This window comes from Hippocampus bargibanti, linkage group LG04, assembly GCF_051943395.1.
Source record: "Hippocampus bargibanti isolate YZ-2025 linkage group LG04, ASM5194339v1, whole genome shotgun sequence".
NCBI classification, from domain to species: domain Eukaryota; kingdom Metazoa; phylum Chordata; class Actinopteri; order Syngnathiformes; family Syngnathidae; genus Hippocampus; species Hippocampus bargibanti.
This window is the reverse complement of record NC_142737.1, coordinates 11,330,302-11,354,839: the sequence shown is the minus strand read 5'-3', so window position 1 is coordinate 11,354,839 and position 24,538 is coordinate 11,330,302. Positions and strand designations below refer to the sequence as shown.

General features: G+C 40.5%; 1 protein-coding gene across 4 annotated transcripts in view; it reads left to right on the top strand.

Moving 5' to 3' along the window:
* Positions 1–24,538, top strand: part of nsd3 (nuclear receptor binding SET domain protein 3) — a 37,333-nt gene that overhangs the window by 7,918 nt on the left and 4,877 nt on the right. The window contains exons 6-24 of one of the 4 annotated variants that reach the window (XM_088994013.1): positions 653–1,303; positions 2,917–3,079; positions 3,163–3,263; positions 6,030–6,075; positions 6,158–6,288; positions 6,984–7,109; positions 7,181–7,307; positions 7,384–7,584; positions 8,633–8,812; positions 10,789–10,935; positions 14,597–14,753; positions 16,268–16,470; positions 16,548–16,660; positions 18,374–18,520; positions 18,592–18,714; positions 20,768–20,884; positions 20,961–21,102; positions 22,250–22,356; positions 22,438–22,642. In XM_088994013.1, coding sequence (XP_088850139.1) covers positions 653–1,303; positions 2,917–3,079; positions 3,163–3,263; positions 6,030–6,075; positions 6,158–6,288; positions 6,984–7,109; positions 7,181–7,307; positions 7,384–7,584; positions 8,633–8,812; positions 10,789–10,935; positions 14,597–14,753; positions 16,268–16,470; positions 16,548–16,660; positions 18,374–18,520; positions 18,592–18,714; positions 20,768–20,884; positions 20,961–21,102; positions 22,250–22,356; positions 22,438–22,642 — 3,187 coding nt within the window. Of the gene's footprint in view, positions 1–652; positions 1,304–2,913; positions 3,080–3,162; positions 3,264–6,029; positions 6,076–6,157; positions 6,289–6,983; positions 7,110–7,180; positions 7,308–7,383; positions 7,585–8,632; positions 8,813–10,788; positions 10,936–14,596; positions 14,754–16,267; positions 16,471–16,547; positions 16,661–18,373; positions 18,521–18,591; positions 18,715–20,767; positions 20,885–20,960; positions 21,103–22,249; positions 22,357–22,437; positions 22,643–24,538 lie in introns of all 4 variants that reach the window. The other 3 variants (XM_088994014.1, XM_088994012.1, XM_088994015.1) reach the window with 3 other exon arrangements.

Below are 24,538 nucleotides of genomic sequence, written 5' to 3'. Positions count from 1 at the left end.
TATATTTTTCATAGTTCATAAATGTTGCATACATGGGCGTTGCAATCACTTTAAAGCATTTCCTTATAAATGGTATCGATGGAAAAAAAATACAAAAAGTCACTCAATGCAATGAGTTTACATTTAATAAATATCATCCTGACTGGTCATATTAACTCATTCATTGCCATTCCCGAATTTATTCGGGAAGTGAAAAGCATGACATGGAACGCCATTCCTGAATTATTTTGGGTTTTTGTTTTTCTTGCGGGTTACCGATAAAGTGCTGGTTAGACCTCTGTCAATGTTTTTCCCTCCTACGAGAGGGCAGCATTTGCCTTTTGTACAGCCGCCCCCATTTCAAGCTCAGATAACTCCAGACCCATGTAACTTAGTAATTAACTCTTTTTTGTGATGAAAGAAGAGAGTATTAGGTTTCTTTACTGCATTGAATGTTTACGTAGTCCTAAAACTCAATATTCTGTGGGTCCTGCAATTTCAGTGAAAATGACAAAACCCTGACACTCGACTGGGCACATTTTTGCACGTCTGGCAGTGAATGAGTTAAGCCCATGAGAGGTTCTAAATTTTTGCATAATTGTCTGAAAATGGGTGTTTAAAAAAATCACTTTTACCAGCGGCCTCTTTAAAATAAACACATTTTCTTTTCCAGCTTCTGAAGCCAATCCCACAGAGAGAGCGTGCTCAGTGGGAAGTCGGCGTAGGCCACGCGGAGGACGCCTTCCTGATGACACGTCAGGAGCGCATTGACAACTACACTTTCATTTACGTCGACCCGGTGCCGAACGAGACCCCAATCGCCAAGAAACCCGTCGGCCGGCCTGAGAAACGGAACCAGCGCTCCAGCGGTTCAACGGCGAAGAAAGACGACGGAGGAGTGAAGTCACCAGAGAGAGACCAGCCAACAAGGAGACAGCTGCCGCGTCGGCAATGCAGTGTTTCGAATGCAGACGACAATACAGGCTCAAATGAGAAGAAGAACTTAAGGAGTGACCAGATTAAGCCTGACTCCCCGAAACGGGACAATTCTTCTGATACGGGAGCCACGCAGGATTCCCCCGCACCGGTCAGGGCTTGGAAAACTGCAGCAGCGAGAAAGTTGCTGCCTCTTTCTATCACCATGAAGAGGTTGAACGTGGAGATCACAAAATGCGACTGGCCACTGCTGCAGAAAAAAATCGCTCCACCACCTAAAAAAGAAGTCGAGAAGGATGAGGAGGAGGATGAAGAAGAAGAAGAGGTTGAGGAGGAGAGAGTGGAGGGTGAAGGGAGGCAGCCTGACCTGGGCTACTGTTCACCTGAGGTAAGTGCGGCGTAACTCATCATTTGTAATTCTACGACGACGGCGCCGCGAGGTGGTAAAAAAAAATACCCACAGTGGAAAGTCAAAATCAGCTTTATTATCAAATATGCTGATAAGCATGACATACTGCACAGATGAAATTACTATTAATTCCAATACTCTGGTTTTTGTAATGTTTATAAATGTTATGCTGCGAACATCAAATTTTGTTACATTAAATAAGAAGTTGTCATCTCATTTTTCCCATTCACGATACTAGGTGACGCCAGATATCATTAAAGCGAATGCTGAACTCCTTAATAATAATAATAATAATAATAATAATAATAATAATAATAATAATACATTTCATTTATAAGCACCTTTCAAAACTCTCAAGGACACTTTACAGTCACAGAATATAAATAATATAAAATACATAAATAAAAATTGTGAAACAAAGCGACAATCTGGAGAGAAGTGGGTCAAAGATCGGCCAGGTACTTATATTCTGTCTAAAAATTAATTTTGTATTCAAAAAGTATTTATTTTAAACTTGAGTCTTGAAAAGGAGGGGATCGTTTTATAATCAGGCCCGTCTTATATTTGGGTCAATATGGTACAAGTGCACATTAACTCATTCACTGCGAGATGATGTGCAAAAATGTGTCCACTCCAGTGCCAGGATTTTTGTCATTATCACTCAAATTCCAGGACCCATTGAATATTGAATTTTAGGACTACATAAACATTCAATGCAGCGTAAGAAAGCGTAGACTCTCTTCTTTTATCAGAAAAAAAGAAGTACAGTAAAGTCTCGTTATATCGATATTCAAGGGAGTCCGAAAAAATATCGATATAACCGGGACTATCGATATATCCGACCCTGTTTGCATGTAATTTTCTCCGTGCGTGCATAGAAATAGTATCGATATAACCGGGACTATCGATATATCCGATATCGATATAACAAGACTTTACTGTAATTCCTAAATTGTATGGGTCTGGAGTAATATCAGGTGCAAGTCGTGTCGGCTGTACAAAAGGCAAATGCTGCCCTCTCGTGGAAGGGAAAAAAACATCGCCAGAGGTCTGATCAGCGTTTTATCGGCACCCCCCCATTGCAAGAAAAGCCAAAACTCAAAAAAATTCGGAAATGGTGCTCCATGTCATGCTTTTCAATTCCTCAATAAATTCGGGAATGACAGTGAATGAGTTAATATTCACAGTCTATGTCAGGGGTGTCAAAATCATCTTGTTGGGGGCCACATTGAAATTTCAATTTCCCATGGAGGCCCATAAATCATATCGGAAAGTCAACCATCAGGGCTTATTCAACACTTTTTTAAGTTAATGTAATGATTTGGGTGACAAGAAATTTGTATGATCTCTCCTTTATTTATACAAATTTATGGTTGAAATTTTGGTCCAAGATTTGAGCAAGAATTGACATGTTTGATTTGCTTTCACGGACCACCTAAAATAATGTGGCGGGCCCAGATGTGGCCCCCTGGGCCTTAGGTTTGACACCAGTGTTCCATGTGTCTTATAGTAACCTGCAACTGACCCGTGACCATTTAAGAATGTTGTTTTTTTTTCCTCTGAGTTAATCCAAATATTGTTGCTGTCAGCAGGATAACAGAGCCAAACCCGAGCCCAGTCCCGAGGAAGACGAAGATATGGATGATATGGAGGAAGAAGGGGAGGAGAGGAGAGAATCTCCCGCCAGTCGGAGAAGCGAAGAGGGCGGAACACAGCCCACCTCTTCTCCCGGCTCTCATCACAGCAGTCCACATGGTTTGTACAGCATCGGAAATATTTTGTGGCAGGTTGGGGGGCACAAAGGAGCCAGGAAGCTCAATGTTTTCATGGTTCTTCAGGTTCTCAGGAGAGGAAGCTGCAACGGCGGTCCGTCAGAAGCAGATCGGAGTCGGAAAGAGGCAATGACCCCGTCCCGAAGAAGAAAACCAAAAAGGAACAGGTATCAAGACAACAAACAAGTTTTGATGAATCATTGACATAATTAAAGTATTGCTTTTAGGATAGACCTCTATAGAAACTAATAGACTAGCTTGCACATTCCGTACATTTTACTTATTTCTGCAGTCTTTTTTTAACACCGTTCTCTTGCATATGTGAAACTTTTTAAAAGGCAAACAAAAGCCCAGGACGGTGACAGTGTAAATATGCGATGGTTTATAATTAGATCCGTCTTTTCATCTCAGATTCAGTTTGATTCTTCTAGTAGGCCGAATAAAATGAATATTCAGTATCTGGTGGTACAGTACAATAATAATGCCATGCTAACTTCCAACAACGATGACCTAAATATTTTTTTTTTATCACAACTGACATAATTAGACTTCAATCCCACTTTTTTAAAGATGCAATGACTAAAAACTGCATATTATTAACAATGCTGTTACGGTTTGCGTATGTGGTGAAAATCTGTTTTTATATGTATTAAATATTGTTCAGGAACACCGCATGCAAAGCTTTCTTGAACACGGCGCAGTTTTACCACACCTGTCACTCAACTAGAGCCTGTAAAATGTAAGCATTTCAGTGACCAAATAAAATTGTGAACAGGGTACCGTATTTTCCGGTGTATAAGGCGTACTGGAGTATAACGCACACCCCCAAGGAATGGTGTATGTCCAAACGTTTCCCATATATACGGCGCACCGTACTATAAGGCACACCTTCAATGAATGATAAAAGTTTTCCAAATATAATACATAAATATAGAAACGTTTTCCACATACAAGGCTCACCACATTATAAGGCGCTACAGTAGAGGATGGGGTTACACACTACTTCTTACATTGGGGGAAATGGAGTCGGTGGCTGCTGACAGTAGTTGCGAGACCTGTTGTGGCTTATTTTTACTTCACATATAAGGCACACCTGCATATAATAATAATAATAATAATAATAATAATAATAAATAATTAATTCATTTCTAAGCGCCTTTACTCTCAAAGTCACTTTACAATCACAGGATAAGTTTTTTTCTGTGGGTGAGCAGTGGCAGCCACACACGCCAACATTTACTCAACACGGAAGTAACTCAAATAGATAGCTAATAGCTAGCGAAATAGATAGCTAATAGCTAGTGAATAGGTAGCTAATAGCTAGCTAATAGGTAGCGAATAGATAGCTATTAGCTAGCGAATAGATAGCTAATACCTAGAAAATAGATATAAGGCACAGGGTCATCTTTTGAAAAAAAATGAAGGCTTTTGGGTGCGCCTTATACACTGCAAAATACGTTAATTGAAGTGTAACTATTACCCAATAGGCTGGGGTACCGATAAAGTGCTGGTCAGACCTCTGGCAATGTTTTTTTTCCCTTCCACGAGGGGGCAGCATTTGCCTTTTGTACAGCCGCCCCCATTTCAAGCTCAGATAACTTCAGACCCATCTAACTTAGGAATTAACTCTTTACCCTGTATTGAACATTTACGTAGTCCTAAAACTCAATACAGTGCAACCTCGGTTTTCGAACATCTCACAGTTCGAACAAATCGGAGTCCGAACAAAATATTCGAGAAATTCTTGCTTCGTAGTTCGAACATCAATCCGTGTTCGAACGCCAATACGTACGCGAGGGTGGGGTGCTGAGCGGCGTACGGGTGTATCGCTCTCTCCGTGAGCGATACACTGTTGTCGCCTGCGGACGTGCTGCGTTTTGCTCTAGCGTTTAATATAGGTGTACGAAGAGTTTTAGCCCCTAATCATGCCTCCAAAGAAAGTAAGTGCTGCTAAAAGTGAAAAGGAAAAGTAGTGCGTACAACTATTGCATTTAAGAAAGAAATAATCGCAAAATATGAAGGAGGTGTCCGAGTGTCTGATCTGGCGAGGGAATACAGCATGGCGAAATCTACGATCAGTACGATATTAAAGAATAAGGAGGCTGTGAAATCTAGTGATGTGGCTGTGGGAGTGAGAGCAAGTGTCATTGGATTGGATTGGATTGGATATGCCTTTATTAGTCTCACAGTGGAGAAATTTACATTGGACATTTGGATTGGATAGATATTTTAAGAGAAAAGAACAGCCTGCAGAAAAGTCATCCGTAGCTGTCACGTTCCGAGCGAGAGTGACGGCAGCTGACTCGTCGGAACGTAGTGGAATGTTTGGGATCCCAAAGCAGGTGGCAGAGACATTCTACCCAAGCAGGATGTTTATTCACAAATAAAAGAAAACACAGCGAGTAAGAAGGCAGGGGGTGATCCGACCCGCTTACTACGCCAAAAAGCAAATGGCACACAAGGGTGCAAAATTACGCAATCCCGGAAGATGACATCAATTTATGGGACGCAGAAAATACCTCAGACCGGATACACTCGCGCATCGAAGGAAGAGTCCAGGTACGGTGGCGAGGTGAGTCAATCATCCGGCATTGGCGAGGTGATCGCGAACCGTATAAATGCCCCGTGTCCGTGATTAGAGAATTGACAGCAGGTGGAGAACGGCTGGGAGAGGCAGCCCCGCCCCCCGCTGTCAACTCGCAAGTGACAGGAGCAAAGAGATGGTTTCGGTGTTCGAACAAATCGCTTTTCGAACAGGGTCCTGGAATGAATTATGGTCGAGAACCGAGGTATCACTGTATTCTGTGGGTTCAGGAATTTGAATGAAAATGACAAAAACCCTCGCAGTGGATTGGACACATTTTTGCACATTGTCTGGCAGTGAATGAGTTAACGTCAGACCCTCTCAATTTAATTCCACAATATAATTTCAGGCAGAAATGGCACCTGAGGCAACACCGAGGGCAGGTTCCCAGAAAGGTTGGTGATCAAGCTCCCTTACACTTTGCCTCCATTTCACAGAGTCTTTCTTTCACGGATTTATCTACTTGCCATTATTCAGGAGCCAGCGAGATATCCGATGCCTGCAAACCGCTGAAGAAGCGGAGTCGAGCCTCCACAGATGTGGAAATGGCCTCCTCTCAGTATAGAGACACGTCAGATTCAGATTCCAGAGGCCTCAATGATACTCAGGTGGGTTTGGAGAAATTATTCCTCTAATCACACACAGGAGTTGATGTAGCTGTTGTTTTACAAATAAGTATAGTTATACCTTGAGATACGAATGCTGAAAAATAATACAGTGATACCTCAGCTTACGAACACTTTAGCTCACGAACCTTTTGCTTCACGAACATTAAATTCGCGAGCATGTTGTTTGGCTAACGAAGTAGTTTTCGGCGGACGAATCAAACCACAGATCGATTGCAAACATGTATGCTTTCCTCTTCAGAACTATTTGAATCATATTCATAACTGGATGTGTAACAAGAAAGCATCCTCTCGGAATCTGAAGCCATTGTTTTGATTCTCCAGCAATGCAAGATGTGTTGGCGTGACGTCACGAACTGGGGGCGAGACTTTCTGAAAATGCCCAATTCGCAGCTCAATTTTTTGCAGATTTTGGACACGTTCAGTCATTTTTATTGGTGTTTTGCATTTGAATAAAAATATCATACTGTGTGTTTTGGGTATTTTAGATGCTATAAAACATTTTTCTGATGTCAGTTAAGAAACAAAAAAAGTGACGTTGGTTGTCCTTTAAGGGCAATCTAGAGCCCTTGCAATATTGATCATATTTATTTTGTCTGAGTAATATTTGCCAGATTGTCCATTTGCTGTTTTTTTACCAACCCAAAATAACATTTCCATCTTTATCCATTTCAAAGGGCTCATTTGGGAAGAGTCTTGATAGTCCAGCCGCTGCAGATGCAGATGCCTCAGACACTCAGTCTGTGGACTCTGGATTGTCCCGTCAGGACGGAAGCACCGGGAAGAGGGACACTGTCTGCCAGGTGAATACTAATCCACATTAGCCTCTTGCAAAAAAATTCCTGACTGACCCGTGTGATATTTTTACACATAGATTTGCGAGGTCTACGGTGAGAATTTGGTGGTGTGTGAAGGTGACTGCAACAGGCAGTTCCACCTCGAGTGTCTCGGTCTAACGTCCCTACCTGAAGGAAGGTTCACGTGCCTGGAATGTAAAAACGGTAAGTGGTCCGTTGACCTTTTGGCGACTCAGTCCTTGCGTTGTGTATTCTCAGTCTCTCAGTTTTCCTTTTCTAGGGAATCACCAGTGTTTCAGCTGTAAGAAAGCAAGCCAGGATGTGACACGTTGTTCCGTGACGGGGTGCGGATGTTACTACCACGAGGATTGTGTACGTAAACTCCCAGGTACTACCAACAACACCGGTGGAGGCTTCAGCTGCCCTCAGCACAGCTGCGCCACCTGCTGTCTGGAGCGAGACCTGCAACGAGCCAGCAAAGGTGAGAGACTACTGTCATTAACACAGACGAACAATCATTCATGCTGACATGCTGTTAGGAACTATTTAGAGCAGTGGTGCTCACACTTCTTCAGCATGGGAGCTACTTTTAAGACCCATTATATTTATTGAGAAATATATTGAGGATCCATACATTATCCTCGAGAGTGGCTGCCTTTCCAGCAGCTCATGCATTTTGTTTTTCTACTTTCATTCCCTTCATCACTTTGCTGCTGTGAAATGTAAATTTCTCCACTGCGAGATTAATAAAGGCAAATCCAAATCCAATATGTTGCACAACACGACATGATTATGTCCATTTTTTGCCATTCCCTGCGTTCACTCTGATAACTGGCAGACGAGACAAACGCACTTTGAAAATGTCGTAGTGGAAAAAAAAGTCCTCATCCCATTCCGTACGAAAGTGATACTTACTTAGTCCAGCTGCCCCCACCCATTTTTATAGTCTATCTTACGTTAAAGAGGAAAAAACGAGGAAAAATATAAGATCTAACTAATGACTAGCTTATTAACTTTGCAACACTCAGGGGCTTGTTTGAGCACGCATACCTAATAATCAGATGTCATCTGATTGGTTGTCCAGTATGTCAATCAAAGGAAGAGATGGTTGATAGGCTAACGTCTATTTGTATAGCGTCAGTTCATGACAATGCCAGATCACCTTGTCATGCGATCAACCAATAGTACCTTGAAGATCGACCGGCCGATCGCGATCAATGTATTGAGCAACCCTAATTTACAGTATGTTTATGTACACGTTTATGGAATGTGGGAGGAAATCGGAATACTCGTAAAAAACCCACGGAGGCCCATGGAGGACATAAACTCCACGCAAAGAGGCCTGGAGCTGAAATCAAACCCCGTAACTCTGTAGTGTGAGGTCGACACGCTAACCACTGGACCACCTTGTTGCCCTGTTAGATTATATAGTGGGAAAAAAAGGAACAACGTATAAACCATAATAACTACACACAAGTGATATTTTCAGAATGCTAAATATGAAATATCATGCTGATTTCTCCGTCTAGGTCGCCTGATGCGTTGTATCCGCTGCCCAGTGGCGTATCACACAGGTGACAGCTGTGTTGCAGCGGGCAGCGCCGTCCTCACTCATCATATCATGATCTGCAGTAGCCACGGCAGCACCAAGAAAAACGGCCTCCTAACTTCCCCCGTCAACGTTGGATGGTGTTTCCTGTGTGCGAGAGGTAAGCCCCGCCATGCTGTTTTTTTTTTTTTTTTTTTTTTTGCGATTAGCACACACACTAACTCTCACAAACAAATACGACTGCGGCCATGATGAACAGGTGGAACGGCGGAAGTTTTTATTTGACTGAGTTTCGAATAATCGCTATTACAGTTTCCACTTTGGCATGTTAAAAAAAACCTTGCTGCCTTCCACGATTGTATTATGAAGCCTTTTTCTTTTGGTAAACCTCACATACTTCAGCCGTGTTGTCACCAAGTGGTACAGCTCAGTTGTGCTTTCTCAGAGAATTTTGTGTGGTTTAGAAGAGTAAATGATGATCTGGCATGTAGTATATAACTAATGTAATAACAGAATGCAGTATGTAGGCTGCAGTGTAGCTTCAAACTCTTTAACTCATTCACTACCAGACATGTGCAAAAAAATTGTCGAAATGCGTGCCAGGGTTTTTGTCATTTTCAATCAAATTCCAGGACCCGCAGAATATGGAATTTTAGGATTATGTAAACATTCAATGCAGCGTAAGAAAAGACTTTCTTCTTTTATCAGAAAAAAAGAGTCAATTCCCAAGTGTTATGGTTCTGGAGTTATATGAGCATGGAATGGGGGCAGATGTACAAAATACAATGCAATATATACATGTTAATAATAATAATAATAAATTTCATTTATAAGCACCTTTCAAAACTCCCCAAGACACTTTACAGTCACGGGATAATTTTTCTGCGGGTGAGCAGCGGCAGCCATGTTGGTTTTTATAGCTATCTATTAGCTGTCTGACAAGCTAGCTATCTATCTATTAGTTATCTATTATCTAGCTAACTTGATCTCTTTGAGTTATTCCCGGTTGAACGGGGTCAACGTTGGTGGCTATCTAGCTGGCTATCTATTTGCTATCTATTAGCTGTCTAAGTAGCTAGCTAGCTATCTATTAGTCAACTATTAGCTAGCTAGCTAACTTGATCTATTTGAGTTATTCCCGGTTGAGTGAACGCTGGCGCATGTGGCTGCCGCTGCTCACCCACAGAAAAACTGATGCTGTGACTGTAAAGTGACCTTGAGAGGTTTGAAAGGCGCCGATAAATGAAATGTATTATTTTTATTATTATTATGAGCAAAAATGTGTCCACTCCAGTGCCAGGGTTTTTTGTCATTGTCACTTCTTTCATCATAAAAAAAGTTAATTCCTAAATTATATGGATCTGGAGTTATATGAGCTTGAAATGAAGGTGGCTGTCCAAAATATAATGCAATACAGACATACTGGTTCATATAGCGCTTCAACAACAACAGCTGAAGCTGGAACAAAGTGCTAACATGGAAAAAAGGGAAATGCTGTCCCCCTTGTGGAAAAGAAAATACATTGCCAGAGGTCTGACCAGTGCTTTATCGGCACCTCAGCATGAAAAAAGAAAACCAGAACAAATTCGGGAATGGCGCACTGCGTCATATTTTCAGTGAATGAGTTAAGATATATTACGGAGACATTTTGAAGCCATTTCAAACTTTGGACAATGAGAAACTAAATATACAAAGGGTGTGTACTAATCTGAACTGTACTACGTGGTGGAACCGACCTTTGTGATATTTTGCGTTGCATGTTTACTCTTTGTCACCGTAACACATTATTGCCAGTGCTGATCAATGTATTTCATTTTTTGTTACAAAGAACCAAGCTTGTTTCTTTGTACAACACCCAAAACAATGTCAGACTTTCCGGATGTTGATGTTGAAAAAATGTTGATGGCCCTTTTCCTTTTTGAAACAAGTCCCAGCGTCCTGTACGGCCACTTTGTGTTGGGCCAAACTGTTTTACATGTTTCTTACTTGTGTTGTGAGTGTGTGTGTGTGTGTGTGTGTGTGTGTGAAAGAAACAGTGTTTGTTCTTTCTCCCTTTTGGGTAATTTAGAATTTTTTTTTTTAATTTTTTGGTTTGACTGCGGCTCACCCCCGTCTCTTCCTGTGTGTCTTGTGTAGGGCTGTTAGTGCAAGACCTTACTGACACCATATTAAGTTCATATGCCTATAAGTCCCACTACCTTCTGACTGAGTCAAATCGTGCTGAGTTGAAATTACCTATGATTCCCTCTCCTTCGTCAGCTACCAAAAAGAATGTTGGGAAAGGTAACTGAACAGTTTTTCTCACTCTCCTTTGTCCCCGCTGGTTTGTGTTTGTATTGTGCCTGCTCCCATCTTGATGAGTTTCTCCTTTTTTTTTTTTTTGAATGCCACTTTCATTTCAAAGCCTTCAAGTGCCGCCTTAATTGACTGGTTGAATATGCAGTTAATTGCCATGCAGAATTGTGCAATGAAGAAATAACCTCAGCCTGAATCCCCTTTAATTAACAGATGACTCTGGGCCGCATGCAAAACAAATGTAATTCTGTTGTTTAATTCAGTTCAAAGCTTCCTGTTGGATTCACCAAGATACTGGAAAAAAAATCATTTTTGTCTTTCATCAAGATTCGGCGCTCATCAACAGTTATCGTATTCCCTGAAATCGCGATTCACGCTCTAAAATATGCAGTACCTCTATGGTTGAACGAGTAAAAGTATTTACATTCAAGTATTTGTCAACACAGTGAACAAGAGTGACATTACATTGAGAGGAAAAGTGTTTTGTTACATCTTTCAATCGCTTTCAAAGACACAAACATTTACCGTATTATAACTAGCTTTTCACAGGATAGAAAGTATGTTGCGGCTGTCAGGGTTAGCAAGGTGGTGGTGGCAGACGTGGATCCCAAAAAGCAGGCAGGGGGGAGCAGGAGGTTGTGTTTGACAAATTGTATTAAAATAAAGTCAGCAGGAACAAAATCTAAAACATCAAAATCTTCTGAACGGAAAAAAATACAAAGTATCAAAAGAAAACCAAGATTAAAAGTCCGCCAAGATTAAACAAACACATGCACTGCACACAGTGCATACAATTGCATACTACAGCATACAATGTGTTCAACAGCATTCAATGACATTCAACAACAATTACCGACACCGAATGATCGTGCCGGGGGTCATCCCTCCGCATGCAGTTTTTGTCATCACAAAGTACCTAAAATGCATTGTGTGTCGCTTTCTCGGTCAGCGGCGTTCCTGACGTGATGTCACGTCAAGAATCGTCACCAACTCGAAAACAAGACTTCCTGAATATTCAGCGCGAGTCTTAAAACGTAAAATATAGCTATATGCGGTAGAATCTTTTTAAAATACGCTCAGTAGAAGTCATTTCAAGTGATTTTACAAATTATGGACACAACTTGTCTGGAGGCGTCGGTTGTCCCTTAACTGTTCCATATTATCTCAGATAGTGTTAGCACCAAGATAGCTAAAGTAGCTAGCTTGATGCTAACACTGTCCTCGAACTGAAGTATCTGCTAGCTTGATGCTAACACTATGTGAGAATCAGAATCAGAAAGCCTTTAATCGTCCCACAATGGGGAAATTTGAGTGAGATTCTACTAGTATAGCTCACACTGTGTAAGCATCAAGCTAGCAGATGTTTGCAAGATTCTAAATATAAATTAAATACACAATATGTAATTTTCTTTATTTTGTATTAGTAAATAACTAAGACTAAAAAATATGTAGTCTTAGTTTTACTGTAAATCAACTAGGAAAATCAATTGTTCATTGAAGCAAATGTTGCCCGTGGCAATTATTAAGGGAAATATGATCTTCTATTTTCATAAAATCCATTCAAACAAGAAAGGAAGAGGGAGAAAATGACTCACTGTTTACTGATGGGTTTATTATATATTATATATATTATATTATATTATATTATATTCCAATGAATAAATTCTAATTTCTTGGTGAATGCAACAGGTCTGTCCTCAAGTGCACCGTCAAATGAACTCTTGCTTTTGCATGTGTCCCAATATGCGACTAGCGAATGGTCAGTTGAAGAACGTTGACAGCAAGCAGTATAGCGCCACGATGCTGGATGCTCTGCGTTGGTTTATGCTCTGTCTGTGGTTTGTGGAGGTGCACTGCTTCTTTGCTTGAGCACTGTGGGCTTATTTTATTGATGCAAAAGGACATGTCCAGCTTCCCTCTGCTGCAACCCTAACCCCGTGTTTTATTTTTTGGACTGAAATTGTCAGGTGAATTGACATTTTGGGTACAACTATTATTTCTATACCTTTGACCCGCCTTGGATGGAATCAAATCACAATTAGGAAATGAGTACCGCAGAAGTTTAGAGTAAAACATAAATTGTGAAACTTATATTAAGCGTGATTGACGCAAAATTGGTTCTGAAAATTCCATGCAAGCCGGTCTATGCAAGGTGCAGTATGTGTGACAAGGAGCAGTTTGCTTGTTTTTTGGCAGGACTGCATGCCTGCTTTTTGTTTTAAATGAATTTCATTTTAAACCCGTGACCACTGGCTGATTGGAGTCCGGTGTTGCTGCTGCATGTGTATCCAATTGACCACCCCTTGGTACAATGCTCTGAATCTGATTGCCAGACGTGTGATAACTGTTGTATTTTAAGCAGTAATTACGTTGACAAACTCAAACAGGAGTGGCCTTACTATTTTCAGACTCCTTCCTGGCGCATGGTTGTCATTGAGAAGTCCTAACAGAATCCTTGACTAGTTCAAAATATGGATCAGATGTTACAAAAGTCGAGTTTGACTTGTGTGTACCGTGGAACCCCCAACGCTGAGCACCAGCTAATAAATGATGTTGACGTCGTTGAAATTTCCCTGTTGGCTCTGAAATGTAATAAAAAGGAAATAAAAGTATAAGAAAGTAAATTACATCTCATTTGAAGTACATAACAGACGCTTAATGGACAATAGCAATATGCTACTTGGTGGAACGCTTCTGTGAACTTTTTTTAAATATCAGCCATTAGCTGCATGCTAGCATGTTAGCTAGCTTGTTAGGATCAGCTCGGTAAGAGAAAACATTTGCGCAAAGTTGATTGATAGTCACCGTCCTGAAAAAAAGGTTTTTATATTCTAAACCGTTATTGAAAGTCGGTTTAACCTTATTTTCTATTTTAACACTGTTTAAATTTTGAGAGTAAAAACATGAATAGTAAAAGTGAAATGATTGAACCTAAAAAAAATTGCACCAAAAAATTAAATACAACTGAACGGTACGTACACAATATTATTTGTATACCACTAGGTAGAGACACACAGGCACACAAGTGGTACAACTACCATACCACAAAAATATATATATAGAAAAAGAAATATATTGTCAAAATCTTTTGATACTGACATCATCAGTTGAAGTTTCTGCCCCAAAATTAAATTGTTCATAAATATAATATACTGTATACAGCATCAGATTAATTTTTGTGTGTTTTTATGAAAAACTACAAAACTGAAACATTTATATCGGTCATTATTTTAGTGTGTTGACAATATTTTATCAGCACTGAGGCCTGTCACAAGCACCATTTTTGGTTTTGTGGTGGTCACACAATTTCGACTATTCTGTGGTGTCACCACGGGGAAAAAAGCAATCATTTTGAAGTTTTGGTTTGACTTTTCCGACATATTATTTTCCCATTGGATCACTTTGTTGCATCTTCATCTTTGGAGGTTCCACTGTGCTCACCAGATCGCTTCGGTCACCTTTTTAATGACATTCTTAGGCTTGTCTGCAAATAAGATTCAGAGTTTGTCCAGCGTTTAAATTCTTTAAGCCTAATGATCCCCTCCCCCTCTCTTTGCTTACTCATTTCTCACACCAAACACACGCTCACACACCACGCACGCACGCACATACATTCATACCCGTGTCCATCCATACAATACAACTGTAGGAGGCAAGTTGCTGTGCTGCGACTCCTGCCCGGCTTCGTTTCACCCGGAATGTTTGGAGATGGAGATGCCCGAGGGGCCTTGGTCCTGCAGCGATTGTCGGGCCGGAAAGAAACCTCACTACAAACAAATCGTCTGGGTCAAACTGGGAAACTACAGGTATGTAAAAATTAAGGAGACGCTACATGACTAAAAGCATGTTTTTCAAATTAACCAATTAATTAACCGAGCAGTTAACTATTTAAAGAAATCATTAATTTCTGAATACATTCGGAAATGGCAGTGAATGAGAATTTCTTTCTTGATTTGGCACATTCAATTAATAATTAATTTATTATAGTGTAAGTTTTGCATTTTGAACAGTACGGTGATACCTTGGCTTACGAACTTAATTGATTCCCAGACAGAGTGTGTAAGGCGAAAAGTGTGTATCCCAAAAATTGATTTCCCATAGGAAACCATTAAAATAAGAATAATCCGTTCCCAGGTGCCCATAAAACATTTTCTACTTTTCTAAGCCTGAAAACTACACAAAATATACCTTATTTTATGTATAATAAATGTGCTATGGTATTATAATTAAATAAATAAACTGTACTGTATAATAAAGTTGTTTCATTTGCCTTTGTGATGGTCTTTGATGGCTTGATGGAATGGAGTGGCCGGTTTCATCATCATTAAACATTTGATGTGGAACGTAACCTTCTTCTTTCACCATCTTGAGGAATGATCCCTTGTAGGTGCTTTCTTTGTGATAATTTTATCTAGTTCCTCATCAATTGTGATCTGTTTAGGTGGGTTGATAGCTTTTTGCATCAAGTGTACAGATGGCTTGTGCGGGTTATTTGTGGAGCCTGATTGATGGGATATTTTAACCTTACAGTCTACACTCTACCTTTGAACTATCAAAGTTGAAACATGTCCAAATTTCACTGTTCTCTATCCATTTTCTCACCATTTCACTTTTGTTTGTTTTTCACTTTTGTTTTTTGTTTCAAGCTGCCATCTCCCTTTCGTGTGTGTGTTTTCTCACTCTCTCTGTCGTCTGCCTGTCTCTTTATTGTTTAACACCCCCCCCCCCACTGCTGCGTTCTTGACCAATCACGTGGTTTAACCGAATACTGGGGGCGGGGAATAGAGGACACAACAGTCAGCCACCATTTTCTTGTTAGGAGAACGGGCTCGTTCGCGAACGACACAGAACTCATTGTGGCAGCTCCGTGTGTATCCCGAAAAATCGTTTGTATGCCAAGGTAAAATTTTCATAAATGTAACGTTCGTAAACCGAAAGTTCGTAAGCCAAGGGGTTCATAAACCGAGGTATCACTGTAATTGGATGATGATTTCATTGATTAAAAATTGTAAAAAATATGGATGTATTTTTATTCTAGTTGTGAAAAAAAAAAATCAGTCAAATGGTCGATGAAAGATCTACAACCTATGCCTGCTTTGCAATTCAAATGTGGCCCTTTAGCTGAAAAATGTTCCCACCCAAGTCATGAAAAAAAAAATTTGGGGTGGATAAAAAAAAAAAAATGTAATTCCATCAAACGTGAATACAATGCGAAGAAAAACTCGTGAGTTTTGTGTGAATATGGAGTTTTACGTCATCTCTTACCGTCTATTTTGTTCCACGTTCTGTCTCTTAACACAACATCGCTCTTCTCTTGCAGGTGGTGGCCAGCTGAGATCTGCAACCCTCGCTTGGTGCCGTCGAACATCCAAAGCCTTCGTCACGATATTGGCGACTTCCCCGTCTTTTTCTTCGGTTCCCACGACTACTACTGGATCAATCAAGGCCGTGTCTTCCCTTACGTCGAGAACGACAAAAACTTTGTGACTGGTCAGATCAACATCAACAAGACTTTCAAAAAAGGTACATTTATCAACAGGTGATACCGGACCCCCTTTACTCAAAAAACAGACATCTGCAATGTTGTTGGGGTGTTTCAGCTCTGGAAGAAGCAGCCCGCAGGTTTCAGGAGCTCAAGGCCCAAAGGGAGAGCAGGGAGGCTTTAGAGCAGGAGCGCAACTCTCGCAAACCACCACCCTACAAATTTATCAAGGTAAGTAATCATGTCAGTTAAAAAAAATAGCGCTTCGTTTCAGCGGCAGTTATTGTGAAAGCGCTATATATATAAAGATGTATTAATACAGTGACACCTCAGTTTACGAACCCCTTGGCTTAATAACTTTTCGGTTTATGTATGTTTAATTCATGAAAATTTTACCTTGGCATACAAACTATTTTTTGGGATACACACGGAGCTGCTACAATGAATGATGTGTCGTTCGCGAACGAGCCCGTTCTCCTAACAAATGGCAGCCGGCTTGTTTTGGTCCTCTATCAGTCCTCTATCAGTCGTCGGTTAAAGCCACGTGATTAGTCAAGAACGCAGCAGTGAGCGGAGGGGCGGGGGGGTTACAGACAAAGAAAGAGTGAAGCTATTCTCCAAAGAAAGAATATGGCAGCCAACATTTTTTTGTCCTCTATTCCCCGCAGCCAGTCTTCGGTTAAAGCCACGTGTATGGTCAAGAACGCAGCACTGAGGGAAGGTGGTTTAAACATTAAAGCGACAGGCAGGCGACAGAGAGAGAGTGACAAAATGGATAGAAAACAGTGAAATTTGGACACGTTTTAACTTTGATAGTTCAAAGGCAGAGTGTAGACTGCAAGGTTAAAAATCCCATCAATCAGGCTCATCAAATAACCCGCACAAGCCATCTGTACACTTGATGCAAAAAGCTATTATCCCAGCTAAACAGAACACAATTGATGAGGAACAAGGTAAAATTATCGCAGAGAAAGCACCTACAAGGGATAATTCCTCAAGATGGTGAAAGAAGAAGGTTACGTTCCTCATCAAGTGTTTAATGCTGATAAACCGGCCACGCCATTCCATCAACGACCATCACAAAGGTAAATAAAACGACTTTATTATATAGTACAGTTTATTTATTTAATTATAATACCATCGCACATTTATTATGCATAAAATATTTTGTGCAGTTTGTAAGGAACTGATTATTCTCATTTTAATGGTTTCCTATGGGAAATTAATTTTTGGGATACACACTTTTCGTCTTACACACTGTCTGGGAACCAATTAACTTTGTAAGCCAAGGTATCACTGTATAACGATTTGCTGTAGTAATTTTATTAAGCTTCCAAGGAGCAATCATCTGTTTCGAAAAATGATCCAATTCAGAATCAGAATCAGAATAATCATTATTGCCACATATCTAGAACACACAAGGAATTTGTCTCCGGTAGAACACGCTGCGCTAGTATCGTCATTAAAGAAAATTACAAAGAGACTCTTTAGAGAGTTAATGGCGACGGAGAAAGAAGCTGTTTAAATGTCTGCTGGATTTAGGGCGCATGGATGGGTTGCGCCTGCCTGAGGTGAGTCGCTGGAAAAGGTGATGGGCAGGGTGCGGAGGGTCCAATAGGATTTTCCGCACCCTTGTTTGGATTCTTGCACTGTACAAGTCCTTGAGAGTGGGTAGGGCGGTGCCAATGATTTTTTTTTCCGCCGTCCTAACTGTCCGCTGAAGTCGGATTTTGTCCATTTTGTATGACGGTTTTACGTCCATTTTTTAAATTTAGTAATCCAGTTATTCAAATTATTTGATTAATTGCTGTCAGCACATCAGCCAAAAAAGGGCTGGATGGGTTTTCTGGGGAAATTGTTTTTTTAATTTTTTTGCACTGCCGTGTGAAAACCAAGCTATTTTTTCTTTTACTTTCTAAAGTTGAATCTGATTTCTTGTTTTAGTCCAACAAACCTGTGGGGAAAGTGCACATGCACGTTGCTGACCTATCCGAAATCCCACGTTGCAACTGCCGGCCTGCAGACGAGCACCCGTGCAGCCTTGACTCTCAATGTCTCAACCGCATGCTGCAGTACGAGTGTCACCCTCAGGTTTGTTGCATTACTGGTCTTTTCAGACAGTTTAGAGTAGCGGTTATCATACTTTTCCCGTTCTGGCACAGGTATGTCCTGCGGGAGAGAATTGTGAGAACCAATGTTTTTCAAAGCGCCTGTATGCGGAAACGGAGGTGATCAAGACAGAGGATCGTGGATGGGGTCTCAAGACCAATCAGGCTCTGAGGAAGGTACGTGTCAAATGTTCCAAAAATCCTTTTCTTAATCAGTTTTTGCAACCGCACAACACAAAAATTGTCGCTCGTGTTATATTGTAAATCTTGAACATGCCCACCCAGTGAGTGGGCGCATAGGGGGGTAACAAAATATCGTCCTATGAATCCAAGTCAATTTTTGAAAGCAGGGGTGTCTAATTCATTTTAGTCGTGGGCCAATTTGGAGTGACATCTTCCCTCGGGGGGCCGTTATGACAGTGAAACCACAAAGTGCTTACTTGTACACAACAAATGAATAGATTACCGTATTTTCCGGTGTATAAGGCGCACCTAAAAGCCTTGATTTTCTTCAAAATATGACCTTGCACCTTATACGTCTGTCTAAGCTCTCAGTCATACAGCAATGGTCCATCGATGAAAAGGTTCCTTCAGCCGTCATGTGTACTTCTTTGAAGGCGTCGGACGTTTCGCTTCTTATCCAGTGTTTCCAGTGTATCTTGGATAGGAAGTCAAACGTCCGACACCTTCAAAGAAGTACAGTGAGACCTCAAATTACGAACTTAATTGGTTCCCATACAGAGTGTGTAAGGCGAAAAGTGTGTATCTCAAAAAATAATTTCCCATAGGAAACCATTAAAATGGGAATAATCCGTTCCCGGGTTTCCATAAAATATACTTTTCAACTAAATAAGCCTTAAAACTACACACAACATACCTTATTCTATGTATAATAAATGTGCTATTGTATTGTAATGAAAGAAATACGCTGCATTGTATCATAAAGTCACTTTATTTACATTTGTGATGGTCATTTATGGCTTGATGGAATGGCGTTGGAGGTCAAAGGGAATTGCTGTTTGGAAAGAGAGGCGCATTACATGATGAATGTAATTAAAGAAATAAACTGTGCTGTAAAATAAAGTTTTATTTACCTTTTTGATGGTCGTTGATGGCTTATGGAAGGAGAGTCACCTTCCATAAGGACTGTTGGTAACTTAACCTCTGGTGCTGTTCGGTCGTGTGCTTCAGCCGAAGATCACTCCGCCAGCCGTGGTGGGTGTGTATTATGAAAATAGTGCTTATTATAAGGTTTAATTTCCATAAATTTGACGTTTGTAAGACAAAAAGTTTGTAAGTTGAGGTGTTTGTAAGTTGAGGTCTCACTGTACAGATGACGGCTGAAGAAACCTTTTCATCCTTGCACCTTATACACAGGAGCGCTTTATATGTGAAGTAATATTGAGCCTCGACAGGTCTCGTAACTACTTTCAGCAGTCACCAACTTCATTTCCCCTTGAAGAAGAAGCAGTGCGTAACCTCAGCCTCTACTGTAGCACCTTATAATGTGGTTTGCCTTATATTTGGAAAATGTTATTTATTTATATATTATATTTGGAAAACGTTTTTCATACATTGAAGGTGTGCCTTATAATCCGGTGCACCTTATACACCGGAAAATACGGTAGTTTGGTTGGATGCCTGGGGTTGCCTCGTGTGCCTGAGACCTGGTGTGCTTGCGGTTTAACAATAAGTAATTTTTTAATGTTTTTTCCGGTGTATAAAGCATACACAAAATATTTGATTTTCTTCAAAAGATGACCCTGTGCCTTATACGCAGGTCCACCTTATGTGTGAAGTAATATTCAGCCAAAACAGGTTTTGAAATTTGTCAGGTCAGTTATTATATTTTGTTCAATTATTGTTATTCATTATATTATGAACTTGGTGACAAAATTAATCAAAAGTCTCAATGTTTTTTATTACATGTCTACTTGACATTTCAGTCCAGATTTTAGCAAATTGACGCACATGACTTGCTTTTGCGGAGCTGTATAAAATGACCCGGTGGTCCGCACCTGTATTCAAAAATAACGTTACGGTTGTGGAGAATTTGTTTATTCCATATTCTTTGGACGATGTTATGCTAACAAGCCATTGAAATGTGCTAATCGGGGACTTCAAGTGAGCGCGCTAGATGTTTTTGCTTCTGGCTAACCCATAAATGGTGACGCGTTGTTTACAAACTGTCTATAGAGAGCCATGAGAAAAAATACAATGTTTTCTACAGGGTGACTTTGTGACTGAGTATGTTGGAGAAGTCATCGACTCGGACGAGTGTCAGCAGCGAATTAAACGGGCCCACGAAAACCACGTCGCCAACTTCTACATGCTAACCCTTACCAAGGTATAAGGCCATTGTGACAACAACAAACATTCTCCTCAACCTACTTTGTCATCATGTGCATCTTTGCGCATTTCAGGATCGGGTGATCGACGCTGGTCCCAAAGGGAATTCTTCCCGGTTCATTAATCACAGCTGCAGCCCCAACTGTGAAACTCAAAAGTGGACGGTCAATGGCGATGTTCGCATTGGACTTTTTGCTCTGTGTGATATAGAAGCTGGTGAGCGAACACCCATTATGTTCAAGGATTTTGCCATGTCTACATTTTTCAGTGTAACATTTCTGTGTAAGCTCTCGGTCATACAGGAGTGGTCCATCACCTGTACTTCTTTGAAAGTGTCTGACGTTTCACTCCTCATCCGAGAAGCTTCGTCAGCGATATAAAATTGTGCTGGTAGCTCTATATACATATACATTGATACCTTGGCTTCCGAACTTGGCTTGCGAAAAGTGTGTTTCCCAAACATTAATTTGCCATAGGAAACCTTTAAAATGAGAATAATCCGTTCCCAGGTCACCATAAAACATATTTTTCTACTTTATAATTTTCTAAGCCTTAAAACTACACTAAATATACCTTATTTTATGAATAATAAATGTGCTATGGTATTATAATTAAATAAAGTCGTTTTATTTACCTTTGTGATGGTCGTTGATGGCTTAATGGAATGGAGTGGCCGGTTTCATCAGCATTTAAAAACTTGATGAGGACCCTTCTTTTTCACCATCTTGAGGAATGATCCCTTGTAGGTGCTTTCTCTGCGATTGTTTTACCTTGTTCCTCATCAATTGTGTTCTGTTTAGCTGGGTTGATAGCTTTTTGCATCAAGTGTACAGATGGCTTGTGCGGGTTGCTTGTGGAGCCTGATTGATGGGATATTTTAACCTTTAACCTATCAAAGTTGAAACTAGTCCAAATTTCACTGTTTTCTATTCATTTTCTCACTCTCGCTCTCTCTGATGTCTGCCTGTCTCTTTAATGATTAATCCCCCGTCCCCACTGTGCTGCGTTCTTGACCAATCACGTGGCTTTAACCGAAGACTGGGGGCGGGGAATAGAGGACCAAAACAGTCGTCTGCCATTTTCTTGTTAGAACGGGCTCCTTCGCGAACGACACGTCACTTATTGTGTCGCTCCGTGTGTATCCGAAAAATATTTCGTATGCCAAGATACATTTTTCATAAATTTAACGTTCATAAACCGAAAAGTTTGTAAGCCAAGCGGTTCGTAAACCGAGCTATCACTGTATCACACCTTCAAAGACGTACAGATGACGGCTGAAGAAACATTTTCCTCTACCTGACTTCAGATCTGTTCAGTATCCGGGTCAGCAGAGTTTAATGATATGCTTCCCGTTTGTGTTCAGGCACCGAGATGACATTCAATTATAACCTGCACTGCGTGGGGAACAGAAGAACATCTTGCCACTGTGGATCAGACAACTGCTCAGGTTTCCTCGGGGTGCAGCCAACTGTAAGCGCACATTCCATTCCCTATTAGAGCACAAATTCCCTTTGGGCAATCATTTCATTGTCTAGTGACTTTACCCTCCAGAGTGCTGTGGTGCAGGAGAAAGAGGAGAAGGCCAGGAATGCCAAGCTGAAGCAAAAAAAGCGGAGGCTGCGGCTGGAGGGCAAACACACGCATGAATACTTCTGCTTTTGCTGCGGAGAAGGTGGAGAGTTGGTGATGTGTGACAGGAAGGAGTGTCCCAAGGCGTACCATCTCCTGTGTCTCAACCTCACCAAGCCGCCATATGGTAATGATGGAATCTTTCAGTTTCATTTTTTCCCCAATTAAACTAATGATGGAATAGAATGATGAATCTCTCTGGTTCGGGTTCTTCACGGTGTTCAATGATGGGAGTAAAATCAGCAGGAATCAAGGTGGTGAACAAAAATATTATTTTAATCTAGTAGACAGGAGAGGCGTGTGCTCTTGTCGAATGATGAAGGCCAGAGAGGGAATCAGAATCATCTTTATTGCCAAGTATGTAGAACACACAAGGAATTTGTTTCTGGTCGAACACGCTGCACTAGTATCATCAGCAAAAAAGAATGACATCATTTCGAAAGAACCTATCTGCTACGAGAAATACAAGGGTGAAATATGATGTCAGACTGAAATAAGAATGTTTAATAACGGTACACACGAAAATATACCTTTTAAGTCAATGCCCACTGCCACCATTCTATGGTCTCAATTCCACTGGTGAAGCTCATGACAAGAGGCGAATCGTAATTTTATTGTTGACGTTTTTCAAAAACAATGCAAAATTCGGGATATTATGTCCTTATTTTCATTGTAGCTTTCCAGAGGTTTATGCGATAGCATTGAAAGTGGTAGTGGAAGATAAAGTATCTTAAAGGACTGAAGTTCTGTTTGTGATGTAATGTAAGGAAAGAGATGGCCATTTCACGGTAAGATCAGAGCATTGTCATCAAATGGTGAGTATAGTTTTTGCTTTTTTGAATGTTGCTGTGCCGATGACCATTTTGTGTTTGGGAGCCTTTTACTGAGCGATTTGCTTGTTCTGTAGCCACAAAGGGACATAAGTCTTCTTGTGCCGGTCCCAAGCCCGGATAAATACAGAGGGTTGTGTCAGGAAGGGCATCCGACATAAAAGCTTGGCCAAAACAAACATGCGGCTCAAACCTCTAAAGATGGAGGACACTGTATTGCTGTGGCGACCCCTTGAAGGGAAAAGCCGAAAGGAAAGGAAGAAGACACACTACAAATACGCAAGGTTATAAAGTAACTACATGTACAGTATATATATAGAGTAACAACTTAGACTAACTAACATATACAAATGAGTAGAAATGAAGTAACATTGGATGTTTAAGGATGTGTATATAAAATCGTTCTATCAACTAAAGTGTTTTGCCGAAGAAATACAGTAAAGTCTCGTTATATCAATATCGGATATATCGATAGTCCCGGTTATATCGATACTATTTCTATGCACGCACGGAGAAAATTACATGCAAACTGGGTCGGATATATCGATAGTCCCGGTTATATCGATATTTTTTCGGACTCCCTTGAATATCGATATAACGAGACTTTACTGTATATACAGTCGCTCCCCTACTTATGAACATTCGAGTTACGAACAACAGTACATACGAACATTTTTGTAGTAACATATGTAGTATTCTCTCCAGTTGTACATGTACATATCTTTATAGAGCATATATTTGATTAAATGTTTATTTTTTCAGTACAACCCAATACAGGTTACTTATACAAACCTTAAATATACTTACAGTATATGAGCCTTAAACATACATTCCATACAAAATATAGCACTGAAGCAACTTACGAACAAAGTCACCTTAAGAACGATCGTTCGGAACGTAGCTCGTTTGCAAGTTGGGGAATGTCGGGATGTACATCACATTTCCAAAAACGCAAAAATACTGTCTTGTATTTTCCGCACTATAAGGCACACCCCCATTGAACGAGATTGCATATTTCCCCATAATGAAGTTTTTTTTTCCTCTTTCTTATCAAGGACAGTGAAACTTTATTAATAGACTACAAATCAGCTATTGCAGCTCAATACTACAATAAAAAAAATAAAAAATATCGATATAACCGGACTATCGATATATCCGATCCTTGCGTTCATAGAAATAGTATCGTAATAAGC